The following is a 27,711-nucleotide window of genomic DNA, read 5'->3' on the forward strand; positions in this document are numbered from 1 at the left end:
TGGGGGGAGGGTGAGCCCCTGGGGAGGTGGCCTGGGAGGAGGGTGAGCCCCTGGGGAGGTGGCCTGGGAGGAGGGTGAGCCCCTGGGGAGGTGGCCTGGGGGGAGGGTGCGCCCCTGGGGAGGTGGCCTGGGAGGAGGGTGAGCCCCTGGGGAGGTGGCCTGGGAGGAGGGTGAGCCCCTGGGGAGGTGGCCTGGGGGGAGGGTGAGCCCCTGGGGAGGTGGCCTGGGAGCAGGGTGAGCAGCAGGAGACCTCGGAAGCCTGGTGCCAACTGCAGGAGGAGGGCTTCCTGTGCGGGGCCCGGGCGGTCCGAGGGGCCCTGGGACAACGTCCTCTGGTCGGTCCCCTCCGGCGGTGGGCATAAGGGCTCTAAAGTGGGGGCGCTGGGTGGGGGGCGGGTGTGTGGCCGGCAGAGCTGTGCGGGCAGCGTGGTTGGTGCGGTGGGCGGAGCGCACCCGGTGGACAGGCGGGGAGTGGGCGGAAGGCGGGACAGGCCGGTGGGAGAACGGGGGGACTGAGTGGGGGTGGGCGTGGCCACTGGTGTGGGCGTGGCCTCGTGAGGGCTCCGTGGGAGGGGCCGGGAGAGGTGAAGCACCGCCTCCAGGGCGTCACGGGTGTGGGCGGGGCTAGGAGGTGGGTGGGCGGGGCTAGGAGGCGGGCGGGGCGGGGTCAGGAGGTGGGAGGGGCGGAGGCGGGCTGAGCAGTTGAGCCATAACTGGCGTTTCCCCAGAGGTTCTGGGAAGAGCCTGGAAGACAGCCTGGAAGGCGGGGTGGGGGCGGGAGAAGGGGACCCTCCTGACCATGCCCATCCCGGGGTCAGGTCCGGGGCGGGGCGACTGCCCAGAGCAGGACAGATGTGTTCCCGCAGGGAGGATGGCCTGGCCGCCCCTGGCTTCGGATCCAGGCCCCTCCTGACCGCTGGGCAGCGGGCAGCGGGCAGGGGGTGGTGGGCTCAGTCTCAGGGGCAGGCAGGGCTCTCACAGGGTCCTCCCCAGGAGGAAAGACAGCGTTGTCACAGACATGTGCTTTATTGAACTCCATTGCACACATGTGCGTGAAGCAGCTGGGAAAGGGCCAGGGCCTCAGTCTTGGGGCAGGTGATAGGAACCCACGTAGCCGCGATTCAGTGCAGTGGCGTAAAATGCGACGACGGCGATGATGACCCCAAGTGTGACAAGGAGGCCCAGGACCAAAGCCCAGATGTTCAGGCACTTGGCGGTGGACGCATAGCTCCGGGCCCCCATCACGTCTCCCACCATCTTCCGGTCCCTAGACTGGGGGAGAAGAGATGGTGAGGGGTCTGGACAGGCCCTGGGGACAGCCGGGTGCTGTGACTCAGGCCCGGCCCTGGCTGCTCCCTGCCCAGACCAGCCTCCACCTGCCCTCAGCCAGGCCAGCGACCCCCTCCCTGTTCCCTGGAGCCTGAGCAGGACAGGCCAGGGGGGCTCCCTCCCAGCCTCTCAGCCTCTCCAGGGCCTCAGGGCTCCTCTCCCCCTGCCCGGGCCCCTTTGCTGGCCTCTCCCCCCGACCAGGGCTCAGGGTTTTCTGTGAACTTTTGTTTTCTATCCAGAGCCCTGAAGCCACATGGTGAGTCAGAGGAGTGTAATTTCTGGCTGATCAACAGGATATTCCTTGGAGTCCAGGGGACAAAGGCTGACCCTGCTGTTCCCAAGCAGCCTCACCATGAACTGCGCACACACACACACACACACACACACACACGTGGGCTCCTCAATCCCAAGCACACCTGTGGTGGCGCACACGCTTTCTGTGTAAACCCTCCCCCTCCGCACACCCACCTTCACGGAGTAGGCGAACGCCACGAAGCCCAGGCAGCAGGGGTTGAAAAAGAGGGTGTTGAACAGGGACCAGACGATGTGGTCGGGCACCACCGTGTCAGCCTGGATGTTGATCACCGTCGTCCCCGCTGCCATCGAGTTCTGGGGACCCCCCAGCACAGACACCTCGTGTTCCTCCTTGAGCCCATCATTGGATGGATACACTCCCGAGCGGGCGCCAGAGAAGAAAGGCTGGGAGTTGGGGTTCATGGTGTCGGAGCGGAGCAGATGGCGTGCGGATGCTGATCCCAGGATAACGGAGCCTGAGTGGTGTTTCCTTTTTCTGGTTGTTTCGTTTTCCCCAAATTTGAGTTTGGCTGTGTTCCTGTTGGGCGTCCCTGCTAAGGGAGTGTCAGGTTGCACAATAGTCCAGCAGAGTGATGCCAAGGCCTGGGGGAGCAGCTTCCTGTCCAGGTCACTCCAGTCTGGCCTGTCAGCTACCCCAGGTCCTCATTAGGGCGTGATGGGCCCGGGGTGTGTCTCACCCCCTGAAGGGGGTGTTAAGGTAAAAACATTCACCTGTATAGAATTTAGTGCGTGTATTTGAGCCAAACTGTGGACCTAAGATGCCGGGAAGTAGAACCTCAAGGAATTGAGATAATGCTCCGGAGAATGTGGACTTCATACCTTGTTTTTATAAATTACCATCGAAAGAAAAACCTTAAGTGGGTAACATGAAATTCATGGTGCAGCTCAGTGGGGGTCGGGTGTCCCCTGGGCTGTGGCACGTGCCTCTGAGAGCCGCCCCTGGGGGGCAGCAGCACAGGCGCACCCATCGATCCTGGCAGGGCCTGCAGGTCGGGCTGGAGGTGTCTGCAGTCCACAGGGCCCCGGGGGTGTTGCGGAGTGTGGCTTGGGGTTCCCACCCCTCCCAGCACAGCGCCCAGGTCGCTCTACAGAGCATGGGCGTCCTCAGCAGCAGCGCTGGGCTCTGAGAACCAGAAGGGAGTGTCAGGCCTTCACCTGGGGGCAGAGAGAAGCAGGAGCCCTAGGGGCGGGGGGGGGGGGCGGGGGGGGGGAGAGCAGCTCAGAGGGAGAGGTGCGGGCCCCGCCTCTGAGCCTCAGCGGCTGAGGTTGAACTGGACCCTGGAGCAGGTCCATTCCAGGTGGAGGTTCAGGCCCGGTGCCTGGTTCCATCTCCGGGAGGCCGGGCGCGGGAGGCACCGAACCAGTGATGCTCTCTCCTCACTGGTGTTTCCCTCCCTCCCTCTCCTTCCTCTCTGACACCAATAAAAACATATTTTATAAAAATCAGCTGCGGTGCTTTGGACAGGTGTTGGGAGGGTCAGTAAAATCTCGCCAATGGACCCTTAAGGTGACCCTTAGTGCCTGCGACGCCCCCTGCGGGCCGAGGTGGGGAGGGCAGTGGGAGGTGCCATGGGCGCCTGAGCGGTGATGGGCTCCGGGTCCCGGGGCAGGTCCGAGGGGCCCAGCCGGTACCGCGCCTCCAACAGAAGTGCAGCGGGAGCAGAGCGGCGCCTGCGCACAAGGAGGTCGGATGTTCAGAAACGCGGCCCGGCGAGCGCGGGGCTCAGCCCGCGGCCCCCCTCCGCAGGCAGGTGCTGCCCGAGGACTCGCACCAGCACGGTCCTCACACTCCCTTCCGCAGCGGGACCCTCCGGAGCCAGGAGCTCCCGCGGGTGCGGGGCGGGGCGGGTCAGTGCCCTGGGCTCGTGGGGGAGGGACAGGCGTCGCTGGAGGAGGGTGAGCCCCTGGGGAGGTGGCCTGGGAGGAGGCTGAGCCCCTGGGGAGGTGGCCTGGGAGGAGGGTGAGCCCCTGGGGAGGTGGCCTGGGAGGAGGCTGAGCCCCTGGGGAGGTGGCCTGGGAGGAGGGTGAGCCCCTGGGGAGGTGGCCTGGGAGGAGGGTGAGCCCCTGGGGAGGTGGCCTGGGAGGAGGGTGAGCCCCTGGGGAGGTGGCCTGGGAGGAGGGTGAGCCCCTGGGGAGGTGGCCTGGGAGGAGGGTGCGCCCCTGGGGAGGTGGCCTGGGAGGAGGGTGAGCCCCTGGGGAGGTGACCTGGGAGGAGGGTGAGCCCCTGGGGAGGTGGCCTGGGAGCAGGGTGAGCCCCTGGGGAGGTGGCCTGGGAGCAGGGTGAGCCCCTGGGGAGGTGGCCTGGGAGCAGGGTGAGCCCCTGGGGAGGTGGCCTGGGAGCAGGGTGAGCCCCTGGGGAGGTGGCCTGGGAGGAGGGTGCGCCCCTGGGGAGGTGGCCTGGGAGGATGGTGAGCCCCTGGGGAGGTGGCCTGGGAGGAGGGTGAGCCCCTGGGGAGGTGGCCTGGGAGCAGGGTGAGCAGCAGGAGACCTCGGAAGCCTGGTGCCAACTGCAGGAGGAGGGCTTCCTGTGCGGGGCCCGGGCGGTCCGAGGGGCCCTGGGACGACGTCCTCTGGTCGGTCCCCTCGGGCGGTGGGCATAAGGGCTCTAAGGAGGGGGCGCTGGGTGGGGGGCGGGTGTGTGGCCGGCAGAGCTGTGCGGGCAGCGTGGTTGGTGCGGTGGGCGGAGCGCACCCGGTGGGCAGGCGGGGAGTGGGCGGAAGGCGGGACAGGCAGGTGGGAGAACGTGGGGACTGAGTGGCGGGGGGCGTGGCCACCGGTGTGGGCGTGTCCTCGTGAGGACAGAGGGCTCAGTGGGCGGGGCCGGGAGAGGTGAAGCACCGCCTCCAAGGGCATCATGGGTGTGGGCGGGGCTATGAGGTGGGCGGGGCAGAGGCGGGCTGAGCGGTTGTGTGACTGGCGTTGTGCCAGATGCTCTGGGAAGAGCCTGGAGACAGACTGGAAGGCGGGGCAGGGGCGGGTGGAGGGGACCCTCCTGACCGTGCCCGTCCCGGGTCAGGTCCGGGGGCAGCACGAGGGCCGAGAGCAGGACAGATGTGCTCCCGCAGGGAGGATGGCCTGGCCCCCCTGGCTTCTGATCCAGGCCCCTCCTGACCTCTGGGCAGCGGGCAGCGGGCAGGGGGTGGTGGGCTCAGTCTCAGGGGCAGGCAGGGCTCTCACAGGACCCTCCCCAGGTGACAACACAGCATTGTCACATATGTGGGCGAAAGGGACCACATGCTGACCGGACAAGCTCAGGGGAGGCCTGCATGGCCATCTTGCAACCTCAGAGCCCTAAAGTACCTACAAAGGATGGTCTGAAATTAAACTTTAACTAAAGCAGTGATGGTAGGCAGTCACCTCCTAGGCCAGGATCTTCACTGACAAGATCAACCTTTACCTTAACTGAGCCTGTCTGTCTTTTTGCATCTATGACAACACACCCTTGAGATGCCTGGGTAACTTGTAACTTCCCTTTTTCTGGAGCCCCTGGGGCACAACCAAATGCCCTGGGCACCAGGACAGAGACCACAAATCCTTCATTATCATGTTAATGGAACCTGCACCCACCTAAGCATGTGTCCATCATCTTACTTTTTATCCAATCCCAGGGGTTTCTCTGCTTTGCTTTATCCCTCCCCCTTAATCTATCGCCAATGAATTTCATGTAACCCACCTACATCCCTCCTTTGATCACAATGTATAAATACAAATGTAACCCCGCCATTCTCCGGAGCATTACCTCAATTTGTGGAGGTTCTGCTTCCCCGCATATGTCAACAGTTTGGCTCCAATAAACTCACAAAAATTCTTTACAGGTTTCAATGGTTTTTTTAAGATAACACATACATGTGCTTTATTGAATTCCGTTATACACACAGGTGCGTGAAGCAGCTGGGAAAGGGGGGGGGGCCTCAGTCTTGGGGCAGGTGATGGGAATCCCTCTAGCGGCGTAACACTCCAGAGGTGATAATCACGACGGTGATGATGATCCCAAGTATGCCAAGGAGGCCCAGGACCACGGCCCAGATGTTCAGGCACTTGGCGGTGGACGCATAGCTCTGGGCCCCAATCACGTCTCCCACCATCTTCCGGTCCCTAGACTGGGGGAGAAGAGATGGTGAGGGGTGTGGACAGGCCCTGGGGACAGCCGGGTGCTGTGACTCAGGCCCGACTCTGGCTGCTCCCTGCCCAGACCAGCCTCCACCTGCCCTCAGCCAGGCCAGCGACCCCCTCCCTGTTCCCTGGAGCCTGAGCAGGACAGGCCAGGGGGGCTCCCTCCCAGCCTCTCAGCCTCTCCAGGGCCTCAGGGCTCCTCTCCCCCAGCTCGGGCCCCTTTGCTGGCCTCTCAGCCCACCAGGGTCAGGGTTTTCTGAGAACTTTTGTTATCAGTCAGAGGAGTGTAATTTCTGGCTGATCAACAGGATATTCCTTGGAGTCCAGGGGACAAAGGCTGACCCTGGCTTCCCCAGGCAGCCTCAGGGTGACCTGCACACACACACACACACACACACACACACACACGGGCTCCTCAATCCCAAGGGTCACCTGGGCAGCACACCTGTGGTGGCGCACACGCTTTCCATGTAACCCCCCCCACCCCCCACCCCCCCACGCACCCACCTTCACGGAGAAGGCGAACGCCACGAAGCCCAGGCAGCAGGTGTTGAAAAAGAGGGTGTTGAACAGGGACCAGACGATGTGGTCGGGCACCACTGTGTCAGTCTGGATGTTGACCACCGTCGTCCTCGCTGCCATCGAGTTCTGGGGACCCCCCAGAACAGACACCTCGTGTTCCTCCTTGAGCACATCATTGGATGGGGACACTCCGGCGCGGGCGCCAGAGAAGAAGGGCTGGGAGTTGGGGTTCATGGTGTCGGAGCGGGGCAGATGGCCTGAGGATGCGGATCCCAGGATAAGGGAGCCTCAGCTGTGCTTCCTTTTTCTGGTAGTTTCGTTTCCCCCAAAGTTGAATTTGGCTGTGTTCCTGGAGGGCGTCCCTGCTAAGGGAGTGTCAGGTTGCACTGGAGCCCAGCAGAGAGAGGCAAAGCCTTGGAGTGGGGTGGGGAGTGGAAAGGGGGGGGCTTCCTGTCCAGGTCACTCCAGTCTGGCCTGTCAGCTACCCCAGGTCCTCATTAGGGTGTGATGGGCCCGGGGTGTGTCTCACCCCCTGAAGGGGATGTTAAGGTAAAAATATTCACCTGTATAGAATTTAGTGCGTGTATTTGAGCCAAACTGTGGACCTAAGATGCCGGGAAGTAGAACCTCAAGGAATTGAGATAATGCTCCGGAGAATGTGGACTTCATACCTTGTTTTTATAAATTACCATCGAAAGAAAAACCTTAAGTGGGTAACATGAAATTCATGGTGCAGCTCAGTGGGGGTCGGGTGTCCCCTGGGCTGTGGCACGTGCCTCTGAGAGCCGCCCCTGGGGGGCAGCAGCACAGGTGCACCCACCGCGCCTGGCAGGACTTGCAGGTCGGCCTGCAGGTGTCTGCAGTCCACAGGGCCCCGGTGGGGGGGGGGGGTTGCGGAGTGTGGCTTGGGGTTCCCACCCCTCCCAGCACAGCGCCCAGGTCACTCTACAGAGCATGGGTGTCCTCAGCAGCAGCGCTGGGCTCTGAGAACCAGAAAGGAGTGTCAGGCCTTCACCTGGGGGCGGAGAGAAGCAGGAGACCGAGGGGCAGGGGGGGGTGCGGGGGGGGGGGCAGCCGGTGAGCAGCTCAGAGGGAGAGGTGCGGGCCCCGCTTCTGAGCCTCAGCGGCTGAGGTTGAAGTGGACACTGGAGCAGGTCCATTCCAGGTGGAGGTTCAGGCCAGGTGCCTGGTTCCATCTCCGGGAGGCCGGGCGCGGGAGGCACCGAACCAGTGATGCTCTCTCCACGCTGGTGTTTCCCTCCCTCCCTCTCCTTCCTCTCTGACACCAATAAAGACAGGTATTTTTAAAAAATATTTTATTGATTTTTTTTTTTTACAGAGAGGAAGTGAGAGGGATAGAAAGTTAGAAGCATGAATGAGAGAGAAACATTGATCAGCTGCCTCCTGCACGCTCCCCACTGGGGATGTGCCCGAAACGAAGGTACATGCCCTTGACCGGAATCGAACCTGGGACCCTTGAGTCTACAGGCCGAGGCTCCATCCATTGATCCAAACTGACTAGAGCTCCACGGCTATTTGGCTTCCTGCTTGTGCCCCCCCCCCCACCCCCAGGTCGGCTCACACAGAACCTGCGGCCCGGTGGCTGCACCGCCTCCCCCACAGCTCTCCCCCCTTTGGCTGGTGGCGGGTGGCTCCCAGGGCCCAGGCATCGGCTCCTCTTCTCTGTGGTGGCTCCACTGTTTCCTGGGCTTGTTTTCTTCTTTTTCGGTTCCTCCTCCTGCAGGTGTGTGGGTGGGGCGGGCGCTGAGGCTTCCGGAGAGACCCTGGCCACCCGCGTCCCTCTGTGCCTCAATCTCACACCCCAGCCGAAACTCGGCTGCCTGATACCTTCTAGGATTTGTTTCCAGTGCTTTCAGCGTCACCTGGTGCTCTGATGGGAGCTGCCGAGGGACCGGCAGGAGTGGGAGTGGCCCGGGCTGGGGATGTAGTGGGAAAGTCTTCCTTGGTGCTCCTCCATCCCCCGCAGCCGCCCGAGCGTGGTCACCCCGCCGCTCTGCCCAGCGGGCACCGGTCTTCGACATCCATTCCTGCAAGTCCAGCTCCTTTGGTTCTTCCAGCGTTTCTTCCTCTCGGCGTCCTTCCCTTCTGTTCCAGGACACACTTCTCCGCTCCCATGCTGTCCCCGTGACCTCCCGTGACCTCCCAGGTGACCCCTGCCCGGCTGGGGCTGATCTTGCAACACAGGCCTCTGCCCTCGTGGGGTCCCCCTGCTGCTTCTAAGTCCGGGCGTCATTAGAGGGATGGAGGCGTCCCCTCCCGTCACCACGTCCGCACCAGGCACTGTGCTGGGTGCTGACATGGATCAGTCCTTAACCCTCCCCGCAACCGGGGCCGTGCGGGCATTCTCTGCATTTCAGAACAGGAAATGGGTGCCGGCCGGCGTGGCTCAGTGGCTGAGCGTCGGCCTGTGAACCAGGAGGTCACAGCTCAGTTCCCAATCGGGGTACATGCCCGGGTTTGTGGGGGGGCGTGCAGGAGGCAGCTGATCAGTAATTCTCTCTCATCACTGATGTCTCTCTCTCTATCTCTCCACCCCCCACCCCTTCCTCCCTGTAATCAATAAAAATATTAAAAAATAATAGAAGACACGGCTGAAAAGCAGCAGAGCAGGGGTTGGCTGAGGAGTCTGTCCTCTCAGCCACTGTCCACCCTCTGTCTGTCTTCCCAGGCGCCTGGCATTGTGTCTGCATCCAAGGGAGACGTAGGAAAAAACGTGAGACGGACAGAGAGCCTCGGGCCCCCCACCAGGCTTTCCCGTGGACGCTGTCCCCACGCCACCGGGACCCAGACCAGGGCTTGACCTTGATGCAAGACCCTATGCCCAACCGGAGTGGCTCCGTGGTCGAGTGTCGACCTATGAACCAGGAGGTCACGGTTGGATTCCCGGTCCTGGCACAGGCCCCGGTTGTGGGCGCCATCCCTAGGAGCGGGTGTACAGGAGGCAGCTGGCTAATGATTCTCTCTCATCATTGATGTTTCTATTTCTCTCTCCCTCTCCCTTCCTCTCTGAAATCAATGAAAATATATTTTAATCTACACTAATAAAAGAGGAAGATGCAAATTGACCATACCTTTGCTACACCCCTCAGCCAATCAGAAGTGAGTATGCAAATTAACCCAGCAAAGATGGAGGGTTAATTTGCATGTGCAGGCACTGAGTGGCTGGGGGCGGGGCAGGATGCAGGTGTCCCCACACAGCCCCAGCAGTTCAGGGCCTCTGAGCATCGGAAAGGCGGCTCTGGCCGGAGCGAAGGCGGTGTCTGCAGCCAGGGGAAGGAAGGCCCATTCTTCCACGAATCTTCATGGATCGGGCATCTAGTAAATGAATAAAATAAAATCGCCGCTTTCTTGGCACCCCATTAACATATTGTGCCGATACTGCAAGACTATGCAAAGCAGGCGTCTCCTGAACTTTGACCTGCACTTCAGCCCATGGGTGGCTCTTCTACGACGATTATTTTTGGGAGGTTTGCCTGACGGTGCCTTTCCCTGTCCCTCTGTCCTCATTTCCCGGCCGCAGTCCCACGGTGAGGACAGCTGTCCCTTCGCTCCACGTCCGGGTCTAAGTGGGGACTTTGAGACCCGGGAGGCCCTTCATTCTACTCGTTGGCCAACAGCCCAGGACTCTCACTGCGCTGCTCATGCAGCTGCAGACGCAGGTGCCAGGGCTCCCGGGTGGGCGCTGGGTCCCTCTGCAGCCTCCTCTGGGCTCCTCTGTCTGATGGCCGCTCCCTCCTTAGGGGCCACAGGACACTCCAGGCCCGTCCAGCGTTTCCGCTCAGCGGGACCCAGTCCTGTCCAGGGCCCTGGGCCTTCACTGGAGGGAGGTCTCAGGGCCGAGCATCCAGGCCCCCCGCCCCCCGCAGGGGGAGACGGGCAATACACGTACGTGAGTGAACACGTGTGTGTTTCTGTCCATGTTCTGTATCGAAGGGGAAACCACGACTTCATGCGGCCCCTGGGGCCACCCCACCCACAGGGCTGCGTGCTGGCCTCCCCTGTCCCTGGGTCCAAACTCCGATGTGAACAGTGAGCCTCCAGGGCTCGTGTCCCCAGCTCTGCAGGCGCTGGGCTCTCCCTGCAGGCACATCGCGTGGGCTCCCCTTCCCCCTCCTGAGCGGCCCTCCACGGAGCCACATCCCGGGAGCCGGGGCTCAGCTCTCCTCCTCCGGTCCCTGCTGTTCCAGCAGCCGCCCTTCCGGCCCCGGGAGGGTGTCCGCTGTCATAGATTCGGGGGGTGCTCCCTGGCCCGATGCTTCTTGTTGATTTGGGGGTGCGCACAGCACCCTGGTGCGGGGGAGGCGCAGAACCCGCTACCCCGAGACCAGCGCGGGGATGGTTTGGGCTGAGGCCGTCACGCCTGAACAGACAGGAGGAACCGCGGCCTCTCCCTCAAGGGCCTGGAAGAACTTGCCAGGGGCCTGAGCCAGGAGACCTGGGCCGAGACCCCTTGTCAGGGAAAGACCTGCCTGCACGCTGACCTCCGCTGGTCCTGCCCCGCGACTCGCCCTCCTCCCACGCCAGGTCCTGCCCCCTCTGAGCTCAGATGGCCCCTGGCGTCCCTCCCTCCCTGCGAGGCCTCATCCCTGCACTGGGGCCCGGCTGCCCAATCTTTTAAAATGTGCTTTCCTCCCGCTCGCCCGCCCGCCCGGCCACACAACCTCGCAGGGTGTAAGGGAACTCCCCCCTCCGCAGGCCCAACGGCCCAGTCTCTATAACAGACACCCAGGGACCCTCCACCTCCTGCCCGGCCCCCGCCCTTCACGCCGCCCCAGCCGGCCACCCCGCAGGTCAGCAGGCGCCAGGCGCTGGCACCCTCCCTGCATCAGGCTCACAGATGGGCAGACGCCCCTGTGCGCCCTCACACCCTCCCTTCGGGGGGCCGGGGGGAGGACCCCAGGTGCCCTCTGTGCTTTGCTGTCTCGCTCAGCAGGGGCCTGGCGGTCACACCCCATCCTGGTCCAGGGCCGGCCTGGTCCTCTCCCGGCTGCCCGGGCCCCGCTGTGGCGTCCAGGGCTGATTCCACCCTCCCCCGCGTGGGCGAGGGGGTGCAGGGGCGGGCAGTCCGCACCCGCCTTTCTCCCTGTTGGAAGCGCTCCTTACAGCGGACTCTCCCGTGGGTGCGCGGTCCAAGGGCGGTCCCCACAGGGGTTCCTCGGGCCCCAGGGGGACTGGTTCCGGGACCCAGGGACCCCGGATGCTGAGGCCCCTCATGGAAAATGGGGTGTTTCCAGGGAAAGTGCCTCGGGGCACAGGCCACAGAGGGTGCGCCCCAAGCGCTTCATGCCCAGGGCACAGTGCTAGGCAGGGGGCAAATGTGGGTTTTGCCTTCTGGAACTTTCTGGGATCGCTTCTGAGTGATCTGAGCTGAGGTCGGGGACAGGCGACCGGAAGCCCGTGGTAGGAGGGTCCCCTGTGCTTTTGGGCTGAATGTGACCCCTTTCCCTCCCCACTGCTCCCTCGGCCATGGGGTACGGGGAGTGGGGATGTGTGGCTCCTGCAGCCCCAGCTCTGGGGGTGCCTCATGGCTGCCAGGCTGATGGGAGGGCTGGGACCATCACTGTCCATCGAGCCAAGGGGGTCCGCCTTCTCCATTCTGCGCCTGGAGGTGAGCTCTTGTCGAAGGCCTTTCTTCCCACTGTGGCTCAGGGGAACCCCCCTCCCCTGTTCCCATTTCCTGTCCGGCCCCAGGCTGCTCACCTCCAGCCCACCCTCCTGAGCTCGGGCAGCCTGACTTCCTGCCCCTGGGCCGTGTCCGCCTGCCCAGCACCGAGGATTCCATCAGGGCCTGGCCCGCCCTCCAGGCGTCCTGCTCGCTGGGTGCGCGTCTCTGAGGGGGTCGGCCAAGCTCAGTGCCAGGGCCCCCTGGGGTGGGCCCCGCGCCCCTGCCAGGGTGTCCACTGGCCAGTCCTTTCGTCCCCATCCCCTCTGGTCTCTCTGGTCTGGGAGGGAGAGGATGACAGTGACCATCAAGGCCTGGAGAGCGGGGGAGGGGGGACACCCCCCCTGCGGCCAAACTCTGCCCGTCCACTGGGCAGGCGCCTTCCTCGCCACCGCCATCAGCCTGGGCCCAGGCCCCGGGCAGTCGGGCACCCCGGCCCCCTCGGGAGTGAGGGGGCACCAGCCTGAGCTGTGTCCTCTGAAGGGACCAGCCTGGCTCCTTCGGCCTCCCCTTCCCCTGTCCCCCCTCCCCCGTAAGCCCCGCCTCGGTCCTGGGGAGCCCTGGCTTTCGCCTGAGGGTCTGAGAAGTACAGAGACCCCACTTATGGCAGCGCTGGGGACCTGGTGATGGTTAGGGCGCCGAAGGAGGCAGCTCCAGGCCAACGTGGTAAAGAACCATGAATCTACTAGGTCACCTGGGCACCAGGCGGGCTGAGCCCCCACATGGCGCCAGCCCCCGGGGACGGGAGCTGAGGTTAAAGGGCTCCAGGCCTCTCTGTCAGGGGGAGCTGTCAGGCGGGGCCGGATCGAGGGGGAGTTTTCTGGTCTCAGCAAGTGGAACGTGGTCTGAGCCACAGGGAAGGTGGTTGTGAAATGACGGAAAGTCCAGCGCCCTGGGCGGGGATGTGGACCCACTATTTGCTCAGACCAGGTGTCGGGAACATGGCCCGCCCCCCAGGAGCCCTGGGTCTGTCCTGACTGCTAGGAACCAGCAAACCACCCAGGCCGGCCTGTGTGGGCAGGTCCCCCGTCTGGGCAGGTCCCCGGGTGAATCATGCCCAACCCCCCCACCCCCAGCAGCGGAGCCCCCAGGGCTGGGTCACGTGGCGCCTCCGTCGGAACCAGCTGGGCCTTTGCTGCCCCAGCAAGTCTGTCCCCGCCTTCAGGGTTGTTTCCTGTCTCGTCCTGGACTTGAACTTAAGAATTTTAGTCCCATGTCTTTGAGACTCGGCTCCCGGTGGGGGAGGACTCTGATGTCGACAGTTTCTAATTCGTCAGTGGCGGCTGCCGGACATGGTCCATGAGTGTCCGGTGCACAAGCCAGTGACCAGAGGCGCTCACCAGGTGCTCACGTGCTGACCCTGGTGTCCATCTGCCGGCGTCCGGAGGGGGACCGTGTCCTCAGCTGCGCCCCCTGAGCGGGCCTGGCATCCGGGACCACTGGTCACTGCCAGTTCCTGCCTTTGAGTCCCTCCCCCGCTTCAGCCGCCCCCTCCGCCCCCCTTGCAGGAAGCCACCCCAGACTGATTCCTTGGATACCTGGCAGCAATCTAAGAAGGACATGAGAGTGTGCGATTCCAGGGGCTCGGAAGCCCGCAGACCTGGGTCTGCTCTGCCGGAGGTCCGCCGTGGTCCGGCCGGGCCGCAGGGCCTGCCCAGGCCTGGGCTGCGCTCCGTGGGCTCCCGCGCTGCCTCCTCGCAGAGGGTCAGGGAGGCCGGACCGGCGCGGCTCCCGGGATGTCCACAGCCACACGACAAGAAGCGCCTGGCCTGCACCGCTGAATGAATCTTCAGGCATGCGAGGCAGTGGCAGGCAGCGGCATGGCGGGTGGAAGACACCCCGAGAAAAAAGCCGCACATCCATCCACCTTGAAGCCAGGACGCTGTCCCGGAAAAGACAAAAACCTCACAGACACAGACCAGATTAAGCAGTGCCTAGGTGAGTGCACAGCTAGGATCGCAATCGGGAGGCACGACCAGATCCCGTATCCAGGGCCAGTTCATCTGCCTCCAACGGGCCTTCCCTCACGACGAGGCCGGGGACTTCGAAGCCCGGGGAAACCGAGGAAACTTTCCAAACCAGTTTATCTCGAGTCTCACGAAGAGGTTTCCTAATCCAGGGAAAGTTCATTTCTCAGACGATGAGCCAGCGAGGTCTTCAATGCAAACCAGACGGCAAAACCTTTCTCCTTGATTCGGGCAAAAATTCAAGCATCTTCTTTAAAGGCTCCCAAATATTGGTACTGCCCTCGTGACGTGTGCTCACGGCGTGTCGGGGACTTGCTGTCTGCGGGGATGGCGCTAATCCTGGCGGCCTCCCCGAGGGAGGAAGATGGAGAACGGCAAAGCTGCTCCAAGCGAGTCCTTGCCGGGCCTGTGGGCCGGCGCTGAGAAGCTGCCCAGCGTCTGGGTTTCTCATGGCTGCTCGCAAACGGCCTACCCCCCTCGGAATAGTCTAGGCTTTCTCTTTAAGTTATAGATTTGCTTAAGGTGGGCTTCCCCCTGCCCGGTGTGGCCGGATTGGTGTCGCCCTGTACACCCAAAGGTTGCCGATACCAGGCGGGGCCATGTCTGGGTTGCGGGCTCGATCCCGTTTTTGCTCTGGCATTGATGTTTCATCTCTCCCACTCCCTTCCTCTCTCTAAAAATAAAAAATTGTTTTAAAAAATAATAATAAAAAATAAGTAAAAAGGACATGCCATTTGCCTCTCATCTTAACCACTATTGCTTGTCTCATATGTTTATTTCTAGTCTGCAGATGTGGAATGAAGAGTCCTAAAAGGACTCGAGCCCTTCAGGCAACATTCACCTTTCAAGAATTACTAAGGAAAACAAACGGGGAGAGATGCAGGAGGCCGCCCATTGTCTTCAGTAGCAGAGAAGTGCAAACAAGGGTCCTGGGACGCTGGTGAACCTTGAACCCATGGCAAGGGCCAGCGTTATGCACCGATTGTCTAGTCCAGACAATGGCGGCTCAAGATATTTCCTGATCAAAGAGTCTCAGAGTAAATCCCTCTAATATTTACTGCCCTTTAAAATAGTCTGTCTGCTACTGGAATTGCCTGCCTAAGAGCTAGATGTGTATCCAACATTGAATAAAAGGCTGGCAAGGCCTGGGCACCAGTGGAAGTCCTCTCTCTTGCGTTGGGCTCGCTCGCCTGGCCCCCAATATTTCCACATTATTATTTCTTGTCTCATCTCTTTCATTTGTGTGCGGCCCCTCCTCCAAATCCTGAACCCTGAACCACGCGGGACGTGGGGCGACATTCACCCTCCAACTGTCAGAATGTTCTGTGTCACCAGGTCTGCTTGTGTTTGTTTTGTCCTTTGGATCCCACAGGTGAGTGGGACCCTCTGGCGTCTGTCTTTCTCTGTCTGACGCGTTTCACACGCACAGTCCCCTCTGGGCGCTCCCAGGCCTCCCAATGGCGGACCCCACGCCTCTTGGTGGGGAGTCCTCGGCCCCCGCACGGCCGCACCACTGTCCTCCCTCCACTGCTGGCACCGGTGCCTCTGGTCTTGGCTGTTGTAAGTGACGCTGCGATGCACGTGGGGTCCCGCCCTTTTCCATCAGCATTTGGGTTTCGGGGAGCAATCGGTAGTGGAGAGGCTGGGCCCTCTTGGCCTCTTGGGGAGCCTTTGATGGAAGGCGCCGTGTCTGCTGTGAGCGCTGCACCCCAGCTCTCGCTCTCACTCCCAAATCCATGCGTCTCCCTTCCACCCTCACCTCCGAGCCTCCCTCAAGGAGCCCCGCAGAGCGGGGAAGGGCCTTGGCTCCTGACCCTCGGCCACCTGAGCTCGAGCTGTGGGTGGTGACACCCGGGACACGGGCGTGGGGAAGGCCTGCTGCTCACGGGGTGTGTGAGCGGCCGCTCTCCCAGCTCCCAGCTGCTTCGTGTGCGCCCACCTGGAGCAGTGGTTCTCAACCTGTGGGTCGCGACCCCTTTGGTGGTCGAACGACCCTTTCACAGGGGTCGCCTGAGACCATCCTGCATATCAGATATTTACATGACGATTCATCACAGCAGCAACATGACAGTTATGAAGTAGCAACGAAAATGATTTTATGGTTGGGTCACAACATGAGGAACCGTATTTAAGGGGCCAGAAGGTTGAGAACCACTGCTCTGGAGTGTGACTGTTGGGCTGCTGGGTTCTGTGGGGCAGGAACCAGCAGGGAGTGTCTGCTGAGCACTGTTCTTATCCACGTCAGGGGGTGAAAAGCTGCCCCCCCCCCCCACGAGCCCAGAGGACACCCACAGGCTGCTGGTGGGTGAGGCTCTTGGGGGAAGGGGAGGTCCGGGGGGGTGGGGGGGGACAGCCTGGTGGCCACAGTCAGCATGGGGTCTCCTTGGGGAAGAGAACACCAGCTGGGGTGGGTGTGCGGGGCTTTTTGGGGGAGCAAGGCCCGTGCTGATCCTACAGGGGAGGCTCTTTGAGGAGGGGAGGTCTGAGCTCACCCCCTGCAGCCCCAGGGGCACCTGCCGCTCAAGACTCAGCACTGGGTCAGGGGACAGTGCCCTTCCCAGGGCAGACATGGTGGCCATTACACCGTCTCCATCTCCTGGGCTCGTCACCAGAAAAAAGTCCTCAGAAGGAGAGTCTGGCCCAGCTGGTGTGGCTCAGTGGTTGAGGGTGGACCGATGAACCAGGAGGTCACAATTTGATTTCCGATCTGGGCACATGCCAGGGTTGTGGGTTGGATCCACAGGAGCGGGGCGTGCAGGAGGCAGCCGATCCATGATTCTCTCTCGTCATGGATGTCTCCCTCTCCCCTCCTCTCTGAAATCAATAAAAGAATTTTGTGTGTTTTTTAAAGGACAGTCTGGAAGGGGGCAGGGAGGTTTGGCCTGGGAGTGTCTTGGCTCCTCCTCTCCAGCTGGCCCTGCCTAGGGACCCCCCACCCCCACCCCAATTCCCACTTCCCGGTGGGTCTGGGTCAGAAACTTATTAGCAGACACGCGTCCAGGTGGGGTGGGCTGGGCTGCCTGTGGCCGTGTCCACTGCCCAGGGCAGAGTTGAGTCACATTAGGGGTGGCTGAGCAGGCCAGCCCACCCAGACCCAAAGCCCAGCTCAGCAGGTGGGGGGCCAGGATAGCCCGGGGAGGGGCTGGGGGGCCCGGAGCCCTGCAGGTCCCACAATCCAGCTCTTGTTCTTGGTCGTCAGGCACTGAGCCTTGGCCTTGACTGTCGGCTGGGCGGCCTGGCGGTGCCGGTTTGCTGGCCTCCGGGTGCCTCGTCCTCACTTCGCCCGGGATCAGAGGGCGCGCGGGCGCACGGCCTGATGAACGGAACTTGGAAAGACTGAGCCCCTGTCCCCTGAGCCCCCGTCCCCGCAGGTACAGGCGCCCCAGGAAGTGGAATCAAAGGGGTTGTTTTCAGATGAATTCGGCGGCTCTATCGCTTCCCGGAGCAGGGCCAGGGGCCAAGGTGCAGCCCAGTTCCCGGAAGGCGCCTCCCTGTGGAGGTTGGGGCGCAGCCCCCCCAGGCTCGGACCTGAGGACCGTCTGGGGCCCCCGTGGCGGCGCTTCTGAGCTGCACCCCGACCTGCTGGGGTCCCACGGCCCGTGTTCCTGCCCCGCCCCCTCTCTCCGCGGGTCCAGGTGCAGAGCGAGCGCATCCCCCCCCCCTCCCCCCGCGTCCTGGTCTCGCTCTCCCAGCCGCAGGGCCCTGAGCCCCATCCCGGCCCTCCCTCCGCCCCCCGAGCTTCCAGCAACAACAGGCCGCCTCGCCCCGCGCACGTGACTTCGGGGAAACAGAAAACTTCTCCCCCAAAGGCGGAGCCTGGGAGGTGACCACCGCGCCCCGCTCCCAGGCCCTGCGGCCCCGCCCCCTGCGCCCCGCCCCGGAACCCCCAGTTTCCCGGTCCCAGCTCCCAGTTCCCGCGCCCGTCCTGTCCCTGCCCCACGCCCCGGCCCCCAACCCCCGCCCCCCAGCGCCCCCCTTCGACGCTCCGCCCCTTCCTGCGGCCTGGAGTGTCGGGTGTGGGGTGTGGGGTGTGGGGTGTGGGGTGTGGGATGTGGGGTCCCGGGCTGCAGGCACGCGAGGCTCCCGGGACCTTCCGACGCCTCCACCCCCGCGGCCCGCGCGCAGGGTCTGGTCGCGAGCACCGCCCGCCCGGCCTCCCGGAGGCGCCAGGAAAGGGGTCGCCGTCTCCGGACCCAGCACACGGGCCGCGCGACCGCCGACCGCCCCGGCCCCGCGGGCGCAGACCCTCCCCCCGCCCGGGCGCCGCCCACTTAGGGGCGGGGCCCGGCGGCCTCGCGTGGTCCTGCGCCGCCCCCTGGTGGCCGCCTGGCAAACTGCGAGCGCAGGGGTCGTGTGGGGCAGAGAAGAGGGCGAGGAGCGGGGTCCCCCAGAGGAGCGGTTACCAGATCGCCCCCGGCAGCCCCCCAATCCCAAGTCAGGGCGGGGCTAGGGCCCTACAAGACCTCAATTTTTTAAAAAAAATATATTTTATTGATTTTTTACAGAGAGGAAGGGAGAGAGATAGAGAGTTAGAAACATCGATGAGAGAGAAATATCGACCAGCTGCCTCCTGCACATCTTCTACTGGGGATGTGCCCGCAACCCAGGTACATGCCCTTGACCGGAATCGAACCTGGGACCCTTCAGTCCGCAGGCCGGCGCTCTATCCACTGAGCCAAACCGGTTTCGGCCAAGACCTCAATTTTAACTCCATCCGAATTCTGGCCTGATCAGCCTCCATCGCCTTTCTGATGAGACTGAAGCCCAAATTGGACACGTTTTAGCCTGGGGGGACCCACACATGAGGCTCTCGTGTTGTTGTTTTTTTTGGGGGGGGGGGCGGTGTTGTATATGTTTTCATTGATTTCAGAAAGGAAAGGGGAGAGATAGAAACATTAATGATGAGAATCATGGATCGGCTGCTCCTGCACGCCCCCTACTGGGGATGGAGGCCACCCGCCTGGCGAAGAGTCTTGTCTTAACCTGTTACTATTGGCCCAGGCACCTGGAGAGGACCCACCGGGATGGTGGGAGGAGCCGGTGGCTGGCGGGGCGCTGTCTGCGGGGTCAGGGGGTCAGGGCCAGCGTCCACAGGAAGGGCTGGCTGCGTTTCCCTGGGTCTCTTCAGCGCTGCAGGTCAACCCCAAGGATGCCCCCACCCCAACACTGCGGGATGCCCCTCCAAAGACCCCCATCCCAGCGCTGCAGGACGTCCCCCAAAAGACCCCATCCCGGCGCTGCAGGACACCCCCAAGGGCGCGCCCCACTTGTTAAACAGCCAAGGAAGAGCAGAGCGGGGTGCAGAGGAGCTGGGGCGCAGGGCAGTTTGGGCCGCTCCCCAAGCCTACCCACCCAGGAAGAGGTTGGGGAAGCAGCAAGAAGGCCCAGGCGGCCCTCGTGGAGCTTAGAGAGCAGCAGGGAAAAGGCAAACAGACGGAGAGACTGAGAATTTCAGAATCTGTGAGGAGGGGGCCCAGGGCGTGTGCTGTGCTGAGGGGAGGGCCCCTAAGGAGCCTCCCAGGAAGAGAGGTGGGTACCAGCCCAGCCCTAGGGACCTGGCAGAGGAGAGGGCTGTGCAAAGGCCCTGGGGTGAGCAGGGCTGTTCGCTGCCACAGGGGAGGCACCAGAGGTAAGTGGTCAGAGGCCAGTGCTGGAGACGGGGCAGTGGCAGGGCCTGCATCCCCCTGAGTGAGTGGCTGGCCACCCGGCAGGGGCTGAGCTGCTCAGCCTCGGACCGTTGTCCCTGAGGTCTGACCGCTCAGCAAGGACACGCGGAACCCACAGCAGACAGCCTCCTCAATAATCTGATCCTCAGCTGATCTCAAATTGTCACAGGCTGGGCCACCCTGTCGCAGGGCGGCGTGCGGACGGGCAGGGACCACGCCTGCTCATAGTGTCCAACACATGCGCCATCCGTCCACCTGCAGGGTGAGGGGACACGGAGCGTGACCTCGGCCATGCTCCAGGGATCCTGCCTCAGATCATGGGCCAGAGGGGGTGCAGGCCACACCTCTGATGACCCTTCGCTTCCTTTCTGAGGGCCTGAGAGTGACAATAACCCGAACAGCCGGAGGTGCTCCCCACGCAGCCCGCGGACCCTCAGGCTCTCTGTTGTCCCTGTGACCCCCGGGAAGCTGGGCTGAACCTGCCGCCTTGGGCTGTGCCGTCTCACCAGCCTGGCGGGTAGGGTCCCGGCTGTTGTCCCTGGGCATGGACCCCACTGCCCGGGAGCGGAGACCGCCTGCACCCGGCTGCCTGAAGCCAGGAGTCTGCCCCCCACCAGGACAGCCTGGGCTCCGAGGAGAGGACTAGGTCTGGGGGTTCAGTGGCAACCACTAGAGGCACTGGGCCCGGCCTCTCCACAGCTCAGTCTGTGACCCCAGCTTGACCTCGGTCTGAACCATCGGTTTGTGGGTTTGCTGACGCCGTGGGAGCGATGTCACCAGCACCTGCAGCCTCCATCACCGGGTGGCTTAACCCCAACCCCACCTGCGCACGAAGCAAAGAACAAGTCCCGCCCGGCGGCGGGGCTCCGTGGTTGGGCGTCGACCTATGAACCTGGAGGTCGCAGTTCCACTCCCAGTCGGGCACAGGCCCGGGTTTCGGGCTCCATCCCCGATAGGAGGCGTGCAGGAGGCAGCCGGTCCATGGTGTTTCCGCCTCTCTCTCCCTCTCCCTTCCTCTCTGAAAGCAATAAAAATATATTTTTAAAAAGAGAGAGAGCCGAACCGGTTTGGCTCAGTGGATAGAGCGTCGGCCTGCGGACTCAAGGGTCCCAGGTTCGATTCCGGTCAAGGGCATATACCTGGGTTGCGGGCGCATCCCTACTGGGGGCTGTGCAGGAGGCAGCTGGTCGATGTTTCTCGCTCATCGATGTTTCTAACTCTCCCTCTCCCTTCCTCTCTGTAAAAATTCAATACAATATATTAAAAAAAAAGAGAGAGAGACACACACACACACAAAGAGCAGCAAAGCAGGCAAGGAAATATTGTCCGCAGCGAAAACACACTCAGGACAGTATAACAAGGAAGGGCTCAGCACAGAAGCCACAGGAGAGCCCAGGCTGGGCCCCGGCCTCACTGGGACGTCAGAGGAGTGGGGGCCTGGGAGACAGGGTGGGGGGGGGGAACCTGGGGTGAGCTGCCGCTGCCTGCTGCTCCCCTGGGGGAGTGTGCTGGGTCCATTGCATGGAGGGCGTTTTTCTTTCTCCCTCTTGCTCTCAGGTGGCGATCGTAAGGGAGGCCCAGAGAATGCTCCCCAGCCCTCCGGGGGTGCTCTCAGGGCCGGGGTCTCCACTAGCTGGTCCGGGCCAGGCCAGGGGGTCCTTAGTCAGTGCGGCCGGCTGGTCCTGAGGCGGCCACAGCGTCACTTCTCTGGTTTTGCTGCTTTCCTGGGCCTGGAGCTGAAACAGCACTGAGCCCTCCATGTTATCTTTAAGGAGGAAAAGGCAGGGCGTTAAACTGCATGACAGGGGTATGGAAGGTGAGGGTCCGACCACCTGGCTAGAGACGTGCCCGGGGCGGGAAGGCCACCTGGGGGTCAGGTCCTTGTTTTCCCAGCGTCTGTACCCGGCCCAGCGCCCTTGCTCTGCTCCTCTGCCTGCCTGTGACCCGCCCCCCCGCCCCCAGCCATGCATGTCTCCCCACCTGGGCCGTGACACTGGCACAGAGGGAAGCTGTCCTGTTGGGCCCTCGGTTCCTGACCCACAGGGCGTCACAGAGTTGCTCTACACCTCGAATGTACGGAGCAAGGGAAGTCAGGGCCAGGCGGCTGGAGGGGAGCAGAGGGGCTGAAGCTGGGCAGAGGGCTGGCGGAGCAGGCGGGGCCACGTGCATGAGCACCCACACTCCACCAGCTGGGCGGGAGCCACACCCGGGATCCTGCCACTCAGCCAGCGGGGGAGGAGCCAGCTGTGCCCCCTGCCGCTCCTTCCCTGGGTCCTGCCCCTTCTGCCTGGGCCTCTCCCCTCCACCTCCACGCTCTGCCCTGCCCACCTGGCCCCCAAGTCGGATCCCTTGGTGGCTCCCCATCCTTCTCAGGGCGAAGCCTGTGCCGAGACCCGCCTCAGCCTCCCTCCACCCAGCTGTTGGCCCTGCGCACCCAGCCCCCCACCATCCTCATGGCTGACCCAGACCCAGCCGCCTCAGTCCCCCTTCCTCTCTCCCTTCACCTTGAGACCTTGAGACCCACTCCTTCTGGTTGGCTGTTTGCAAAGGGGCGGTTCCAACTCCACGACCAGGCTGTCCCACATCTCCCGCCTCCCCTGCATCCACCAAGCCCGGTGCCCTCCCCTCACCCTGTTCCCCGTGCGCTCCTGCCGCCCCCACCCACAGCCTGCACCTCCCACGGACTCCATCCCCACACACCCTGTGCCCGCCCTGCGTTCCCGCCTGTCCCGTCACGGCCACTCTCCCACCCTCCCGGCCCCGCTGTGTCCGCGCCTGTCCTCTCCCATCCCGAGCATCCAGGTCTCGGTCCTCTGCGCCGCGTGCGCCGGAGCCCCGCGCCACCTGCCCAGCTCTCCTCCGGACCCGCGTTTCCCTGTCCCGCGCCGTCCTCCGCACCTCCCATCCCCGCCCCCGCCCCGTGCATCTCTGACCCGTCCCTCCGACCCCAGGGCCTCCGCACCCCCAGCCCCGCCCCCGCCCCGTGCATCTCTGACCCGTCCCTCCGACCCCAGGGCCTCCGCACCCCCCAGCCCCGCGTCCCGCGCTCCCCTCCCTCCGCGCCCGGATCCCCGCGCCCCCGCGCTGCGCGGCCGGCGAGCCCAGGTGGATGCGCGCGCGTTGCGTGGCGCCCGGCGCCCGGCACAGCCCAGCACGGCGGCCCGCCTCCCGCCCCGGGATTGGCTTCCCGCGCGCCGCCGGGACCCGATTGGCTGGCGCCGCGCGCAGGCCGGGCCGCGTCTCGGTGGGCAGCCTGGCAGCGTGGATGCTGCTCGGTCCCGCCGCGGCCCCGGGAGCGTGGAGCCCGAGCGGCGCGCGGGGGCGCCCCCGGAGCCGCTCCGCCGCCCACCCCGGGCCCGCGGCCGAGGGCCGCCCGGGTTCGCGGCCGCAGCCGGGGGCCGCGGGCGGCGGACAAAGGGCCATGCGGGGCCGGAGGGTGCGGCGCGGGGAGCGCGGGAGGCCGGCACCGCAGCGGCGCCGCTGAGCGCGGCCGGGCGGGCGGGGCGGGGCCGCGATGCCGTGGTTCCCGGTGAAGAAGCTCCGCAAGCAGGTCAAGCTGCTGCTGCTGCTGCTGCTGCTCACCTGCGCCGCGTGGCTCACCTACGGGCACCTGAGCCTGGGCCGCCAGGGCCGCGCGCCGCGCCAGCGGCTGGGCTCCGGGCGAGGTACGGGCGGCGCGCGGCCGGGGGCGGGGGGGCGGGGAGGGCCCCGAGCAGCGCGGTCCCGGTCCTCCCACCGCGCCCGGTGCCCGGCTCCCGGCTCCCGGCTCCCGGCTCCCGGCTCCCGGCTCCCGGCGCGGGCCAGACCCGCCTGCAGACCCGTCTGCCCTCCGCAGCTCCCAGCTCCCGACATCGGGGCGGGGGGCGCGGCGGGTCCCGGACGCCCGGTGACGTCATCAGCGAGGAGCCGACCCTCCCGGGAGCGCCCCTGAACTAGGCGGACTGGGGTCTGGCCTGGAGCCAGGAGTGACAGGGTTACGGGGCTCCCGGGGGGGACCCCGCAGGCCCTGCCGCTGGGACCTCCAGGAGCCGGGGGGCTGCTGCTTCAGCCACTTGCCCGCGTCCGTAGCGGAGCCTCGACTTCCCCACCTGCGGGGCGGGGGAACGGGGGGGGGGGGTGCGAGGTTGGGGCGAGCTGACCCGTCAGTTGGAAGGCTCCCTAGAGGGGGTGCCCCGGTGACCTGGGATCTGGGGCTGCGTTGGGGATCAGCCTCGGGTGAACTCGCCCAGGCTCCCGGCACTCACACTCCAGCGGGGAAGAGCCAGGGGAATCCTGGGGGGCCTCTTGGAGGAGGTGACCTTTGACACATTGGGGAGCAGCATTCCAACAGCAGGAAAACCCGGAGTGCGATAGGAGGGGGGACAGGATACCTGGAGCCCCAGAGGAGGATGGAGGGGAGGGGAGGGGAGCACCTCGGGGCAGGAAGCATCAGCAGGCTGCCGGCCCGCAAGGCAGTGAGGCGTCCTGGGGCCGGGCCGGGTGAGCGTCTCGCCTCCCAAAGACTTAGAAGAGTGACTTTGACTCACCACATCGGGGCCCCTCCACCCCGGCCAAACCTCCCCGTTCAGCCTCATTCGCACCCCCTCTTGCCTCAGCCTCATTCGCACCCCTACTTGCCTCAGCCTCATTCGCACCCCTACTTGCCTCAGCCTCATTCGCACCCCCACTTGCTGAGGCCTCATTTGCACCCCCACTTGCTGAGGCCGCTCTGCCCCTCCTGTCGTGTCCCCAACACCTGGCCTCACAGACCCAGGCGCTCGAGGCCTCCAGCGCTGCTCAGCCCCTAAAAGAGCCACCACCTCCCCTCCAGCTGGCAGCACCTGAGGCAGGACCCCCGAGCGTGACCCGGGGACACCCCAACTAGCAGTACATGAGGCAGGACCCCCCCGAGCGTGACACAGAACAAAACCAGCCCCTGCCTGAGCCGCCTGCGTGGTTTTCTGAGCAACCACAGTCCTCCCCAACCAGCTTCCTGCTCAGCCAGGGAGTCTAGCTCAGCAAAGGGGACGGGTGGAGGCATGGGAACCCCACTTCTGAGACCATGGAACTGGGTGGGCAGGAGCTGTTCAGGGTCCTGGACGATTAAGCCTCGTGGCCACCTTCCAGGGCAGCAGCTGGACAGGGCCGTCCTGACGGGTCTGTGGCCGTCACTCCCCGGGGTGGCTACCTCCCTGGGGTCCGCAGCCCGTGCACTGAGGGCCTGTGTGGACCTGGGCTGGGGCTGAGCCCTGCGGGGGACCCCGCTGCACCCCAAGGCCCACGGGCAGCTTGGTGGGAGTGAGCCTTGGGCCAGGCTGTGGGATTGGCTGGGAGGCCCTGGGGGCTTACCTCTTGGCTGGCTAGAGACGGGGTGAGGGTGGGGCGGGGGGGGCAGGTGCCACAGGGTCTCTCAGACAGGAGACCACAGGCGGCCACCTTCCCCAGAGACGGGGCCCGAGACGATTGTGTCCACACGAGTCCAGGGGGGTCTGGACTGAGGGATGGGCATGGATGTGAAAGCCCAGGCTTGGCCCTGGAGCAGTGGGGGCTCCTGGGTCGGGGTCCCCGGGAGGTGCTCCAGGAGGGGTGGGGGGTCGGGGTCGTGAAACTGGAGCCGTCCAGTCACACCTGGGGACGGTCCCCAGGGACAGTGTCCCTCCCGGGCCTCCCTGGCATCGCACCCGCCAGCAGCCAGCCCAGCGTGCCTGTCCCTCCGCTGCCAGGCTGGTGCCAGGCCTCCTTTGGTCCCAGACACCGCCTCAGGGGCAGCAGGTGGCATGGCCACGGCTGGGGTGGCTTAGCCTCCAGACAAGCAGCTCCGGCACTAGCCAACCCCTAGCGCTCCGTTCTGGAAGGAGGCTTCTAAGACATCCCAGCGCACGGGAAAAGTGCTGAGGGCACAGGGCAGCCCTGGGGGTCTTCCTGGAGGTGGAGCCACTGATGAGGATGCCCAGATGGTGTGTGCGCGCACATACACACTAGCACGTGCACACAAAGGGGTTGACTGCTCCCTCACCTCAGCTGCCAGGGGCTGGGAAGGCCAGGCAGAGGCTCTAGCCCCCCGCCCCCCTGCGGGATGTGGGGAGAGGACCCAGTACTTGTCCCAATGAAGGTGTGTGTGTGGGGGGGGGGGGCGCTGGTAGACAGAGGAGCGTCAGGGAGAAGGGGCCCCAGCAGGAGACACTGGCCTTCCTGGATGGGGTGCCTGACCCAGCGGCAGGGCTGTAGCCTTGGAGAAAGCCTGGGCCCTGGCCACACCCTGTGTGTCCCCCCCAGACGGTGAGAAGCTGAGCGGTGTGACAGACGGCCGGGGGGTCCGGGCTGCACTGTCCACGCAGAGGGCAGAGGACTCCAGCGAGAGTCGCGAGGAGGAGCAGGCGGTGAGCGGGGCCGGGGGCGAGCACCTGTGTTCTGCACACGGGTCCCTGTGGCCACCTGTGGGCTGTGTACATGGAGGGTGCGGCCCGGGCGTGGGCACGCGTGGGCGTGGGGGCTGCACTCCCCGGGGCTGAGTCCTGGGCCGAGCTGGGCAGGGGTGTGGTTATGGGCGTTTCCCAGCTCTGACCCTGTGCCCTCTCTTTCCTGTAGCCCAACAGCCAGGACCTGAACGCGCTGTTTTCTGGGGGAGCTGGAGGGCCGCCCCCCCTGAACCTCACGCATCAAGCACCCCCCTGGCGGGAGGAGGTGAGCTCTGCAGCCTGCATGGCGGGGAGGGGGGGGGGGAGGCTGGGGGGGTGTGGAAAGTAAGACCCCCCCCCTCCCAGTACAAAGGGCAGGTGAACCTGCACGTGTTCGAGGACTGGTGCGGGGGCGCCGTGGGCCATCTGAGGAGGAACCTGCACTTCCCGCTGTTCCCTCACGTGAGTTGGGGGGGCGGGGGGGTGCAGGGGACAGCTGGCTCCCGGGTGGGGTGAGAGGGCGCTGACGCCAGAGGTCGCTGCCCCCAGACGCGCACCACCGTGAAGAAGCTGGCTGTGTCCCCCAAGTGGAAGAACTACGGACTCCGGATCTTCGGCTTCCTCCACCCGGCAAGAGATGGTGCGGGAGGTGGGCCGGGGGACCGGGGAGTGAGGGGGGGCGTCCCGAAGGCCCACAGCTCCTGAGCCCCGGCCTGTGCCCTAGGAGACGTCCAGTTCTCTGTGGCTTCTGACGACAACTCTGAGTTCTGGCTGAGCCCAAATGAGAGCCCGGCAGGTGCCCAGCTAGTGGCCTTTGTGGGCAAGGTACCCCCACTCCAGCCCTGACCCCAGCCCTGCCCTCCATCCACACCTGCCTCTCTCTGCTGGGCTTCCTGTGGCCTCGGTCCCATCTCCTCCAGCTTCTTAGGGACGGGGCGGGATGGGGTGGGGTGGGACCGGGTGGGATGGGGTGGGGTGGGACCGGGTGGGATGGGGTGGGGCTGGTGCTGGTGCTCCCATGGACCCGGTGACCCTTCCACCCCCCAGACCGGCTCGGAGTGGACGGCGCCTGGAGAGTTCACCAAGTTCAGCTCCCAGACGTCCAAGCCCAGGCGGTGAGCGGCTGGGAGTGCGCGGGTGGACGCGTGTACACGCGTGTGCGTGAGGGCCTGGGTGACATCACGCTGCATCCGGCTGCCCTGCACACCGCCATCCCCAAGGAGCAGGCCCTGAGCCCCGCCCCCGGGCTCCCTCTGCCTGGGGTTCTTGGGGCGCGGCAGGCCCGTCCCCTGACTCTGCGTGTCCCCAGGCTCATGGCCTCCCGGAGGTACTACTTTGAGCTGCTGCACAAGCAGGACGACCGAGGCTCGGACCACGTGGAAGTGGGTGTGAGTGCGCCCCCCCCCCCCCCCCCCCGCCTCCCCTCCGACCACCGCGCCCCACCAAAGGGAAGATGCCTGTGGACCTCCCAGGAGCTTCCTGTCTAGTGGGCATGGCAGCCACGTAGGGGCCCGGCAGGCAGCACTGCTGGGGGGCTGCCTGGAGGAAGGGGCCATGAGTAGATGAGAGGCTCACAGGGCGGCCCAGTGGGGGGAGGGTCCGGGGCGGGGGCCCGTGAGTAGATGAGAGGCTCACGGGGAGGCCCACTGGGGGGAGGGTCCCGGGCGGGTGCCCCAGGAGCACCCGGAGCAACCCGGACAGCCGCAGGCCGCGGTGTGGAGAGAAGCGGGGGGCTTGTG

The 27,711-nt window shown here is 64.7% G+C and overlaps 3 protein-coding genes, 1 long non-coding RNA gene and 1 pseudogene across 4 annotated transcripts in view; 2 read left to right on the forward strand and 3 right to left on the reverse strand.

The window, feature by feature from the left end:
* Positions 1 to 1,007: 1,007 nt before the first annotated feature.
* LOC139018567 (interferon-induced transmembrane protein 3-like) lies at positions 1,008 to 2,152 on the reverse strand. The gene is made up of 2 exons (XM_070427125.1): positions 1,798 to 2,152; positions 1,008 to 1,272 (listed from the first exon to the last, which is right to left on the reverse strand). The coding sequence occupies exons 1-2, from the start codon at positions 2,044 to 2,046 to the stop codon at positions 1,081 to 1,083; spliced, it is 441 nt and encodes a 146-aa protein (XP_070283226.1). The 5' UTR covers positions 2,047 to 2,152; the 3' UTR covers positions 1,008 to 1,080.
* A 3,314-nt stretch (positions 2,153 to 5,466) lies between these two features.
* LOC139017754 (interferon-induced transmembrane protein 3-like) lies at positions 5,467 to 6,634 on the reverse strand. Its single transcript, XM_070426349.1, has 2 exons — positions 6,265 to 6,634; positions 5,467 to 5,744 (listed from the first exon to the last, which is right to left on the reverse strand). Exons 1-2 carry the CDS (start codon positions 6,511 to 6,513, stop codon positions 5,586 to 5,588), a joined length of 408 nt encoding a protein of 135 aa, XP_070282450.1. The 5' UTR covers positions 6,514 to 6,634; the 3' UTR covers positions 5,467 to 5,585.
* A 7,064-nt stretch (positions 6,635 to 13,698) lies between these two features.
* LOC139017755 (LYR motif-containing protein 1 pseudogene) lies at positions 13,699 to 14,155 on the forward strand (annotated as a pseudogene).
* Positions 14,156 to 20,911: 6,756 nt separating this feature from the next.
* On the reverse strand, positions 20,912 to 22,207 carry LOC139017756 (uncharacterized). Its single transcript, XR_011472877.1, has 3 exons — positions 22,100 to 22,207; positions 21,576 to 21,699; positions 20,912 to 21,360 (listed from the first exon to the last, which is right to left on the reverse strand). It is a non-coding gene; the product is annotated as an uncharacterized lncRNA (long non-coding RNA).
* An 893-nt stretch (positions 22,208 to 23,100) lies between these two features.
* B4GALNT4 (beta-1,4-N-acetyl-galactosaminyltransferase 4) overlaps positions 23,101 to 27,711 on the forward strand; it is an 8,987-nt gene continuing 4,376 nt past the window's right edge. The window contains exons 1-8 of the mRNA XM_070426269.1: positions 23,101 to 23,260; positions 25,851 to 25,954; positions 26,163 to 26,258; positions 26,339 to 26,434; positions 26,522 to 26,612; positions 26,697 to 26,797; positions 27,020 to 27,087; positions 27,282 to 27,368. Coding sequence (XP_070282370.1) covers positions 23,110 to 23,260; positions 25,851 to 25,954; positions 26,163 to 26,258; positions 26,339 to 26,434; positions 26,522 to 26,612; positions 26,697 to 26,797; positions 27,020 to 27,087; positions 27,282 to 27,368 — 794 coding nt within the window. The 5' untranslated portion in view covers positions 23,101 to 23,109. The remainder of the gene's footprint in view (positions 23,261 to 25,850; positions 25,955 to 26,162; positions 26,259 to 26,338; positions 26,435 to 26,521; positions 26,613 to 26,696; positions 26,798 to 27,019; positions 27,088 to 27,281; positions 27,369 to 27,711) is intronic.

Source organism: Myotis yumanensis, unplaced genomic scaffold (assembly GCF_028538775.1).
Source record: "Myotis yumanensis isolate MYYU_CA2020_CCGP unplaced genomic scaffold, mMyoYum1.0.hap1 SCAF_10, whole genome shotgun sequence".
NCBI classification, from domain to species: Eukaryota; Metazoa; Chordata; class Mammalia; order Chiroptera; family Vespertilionidae; genus Myotis; species Myotis yumanensis.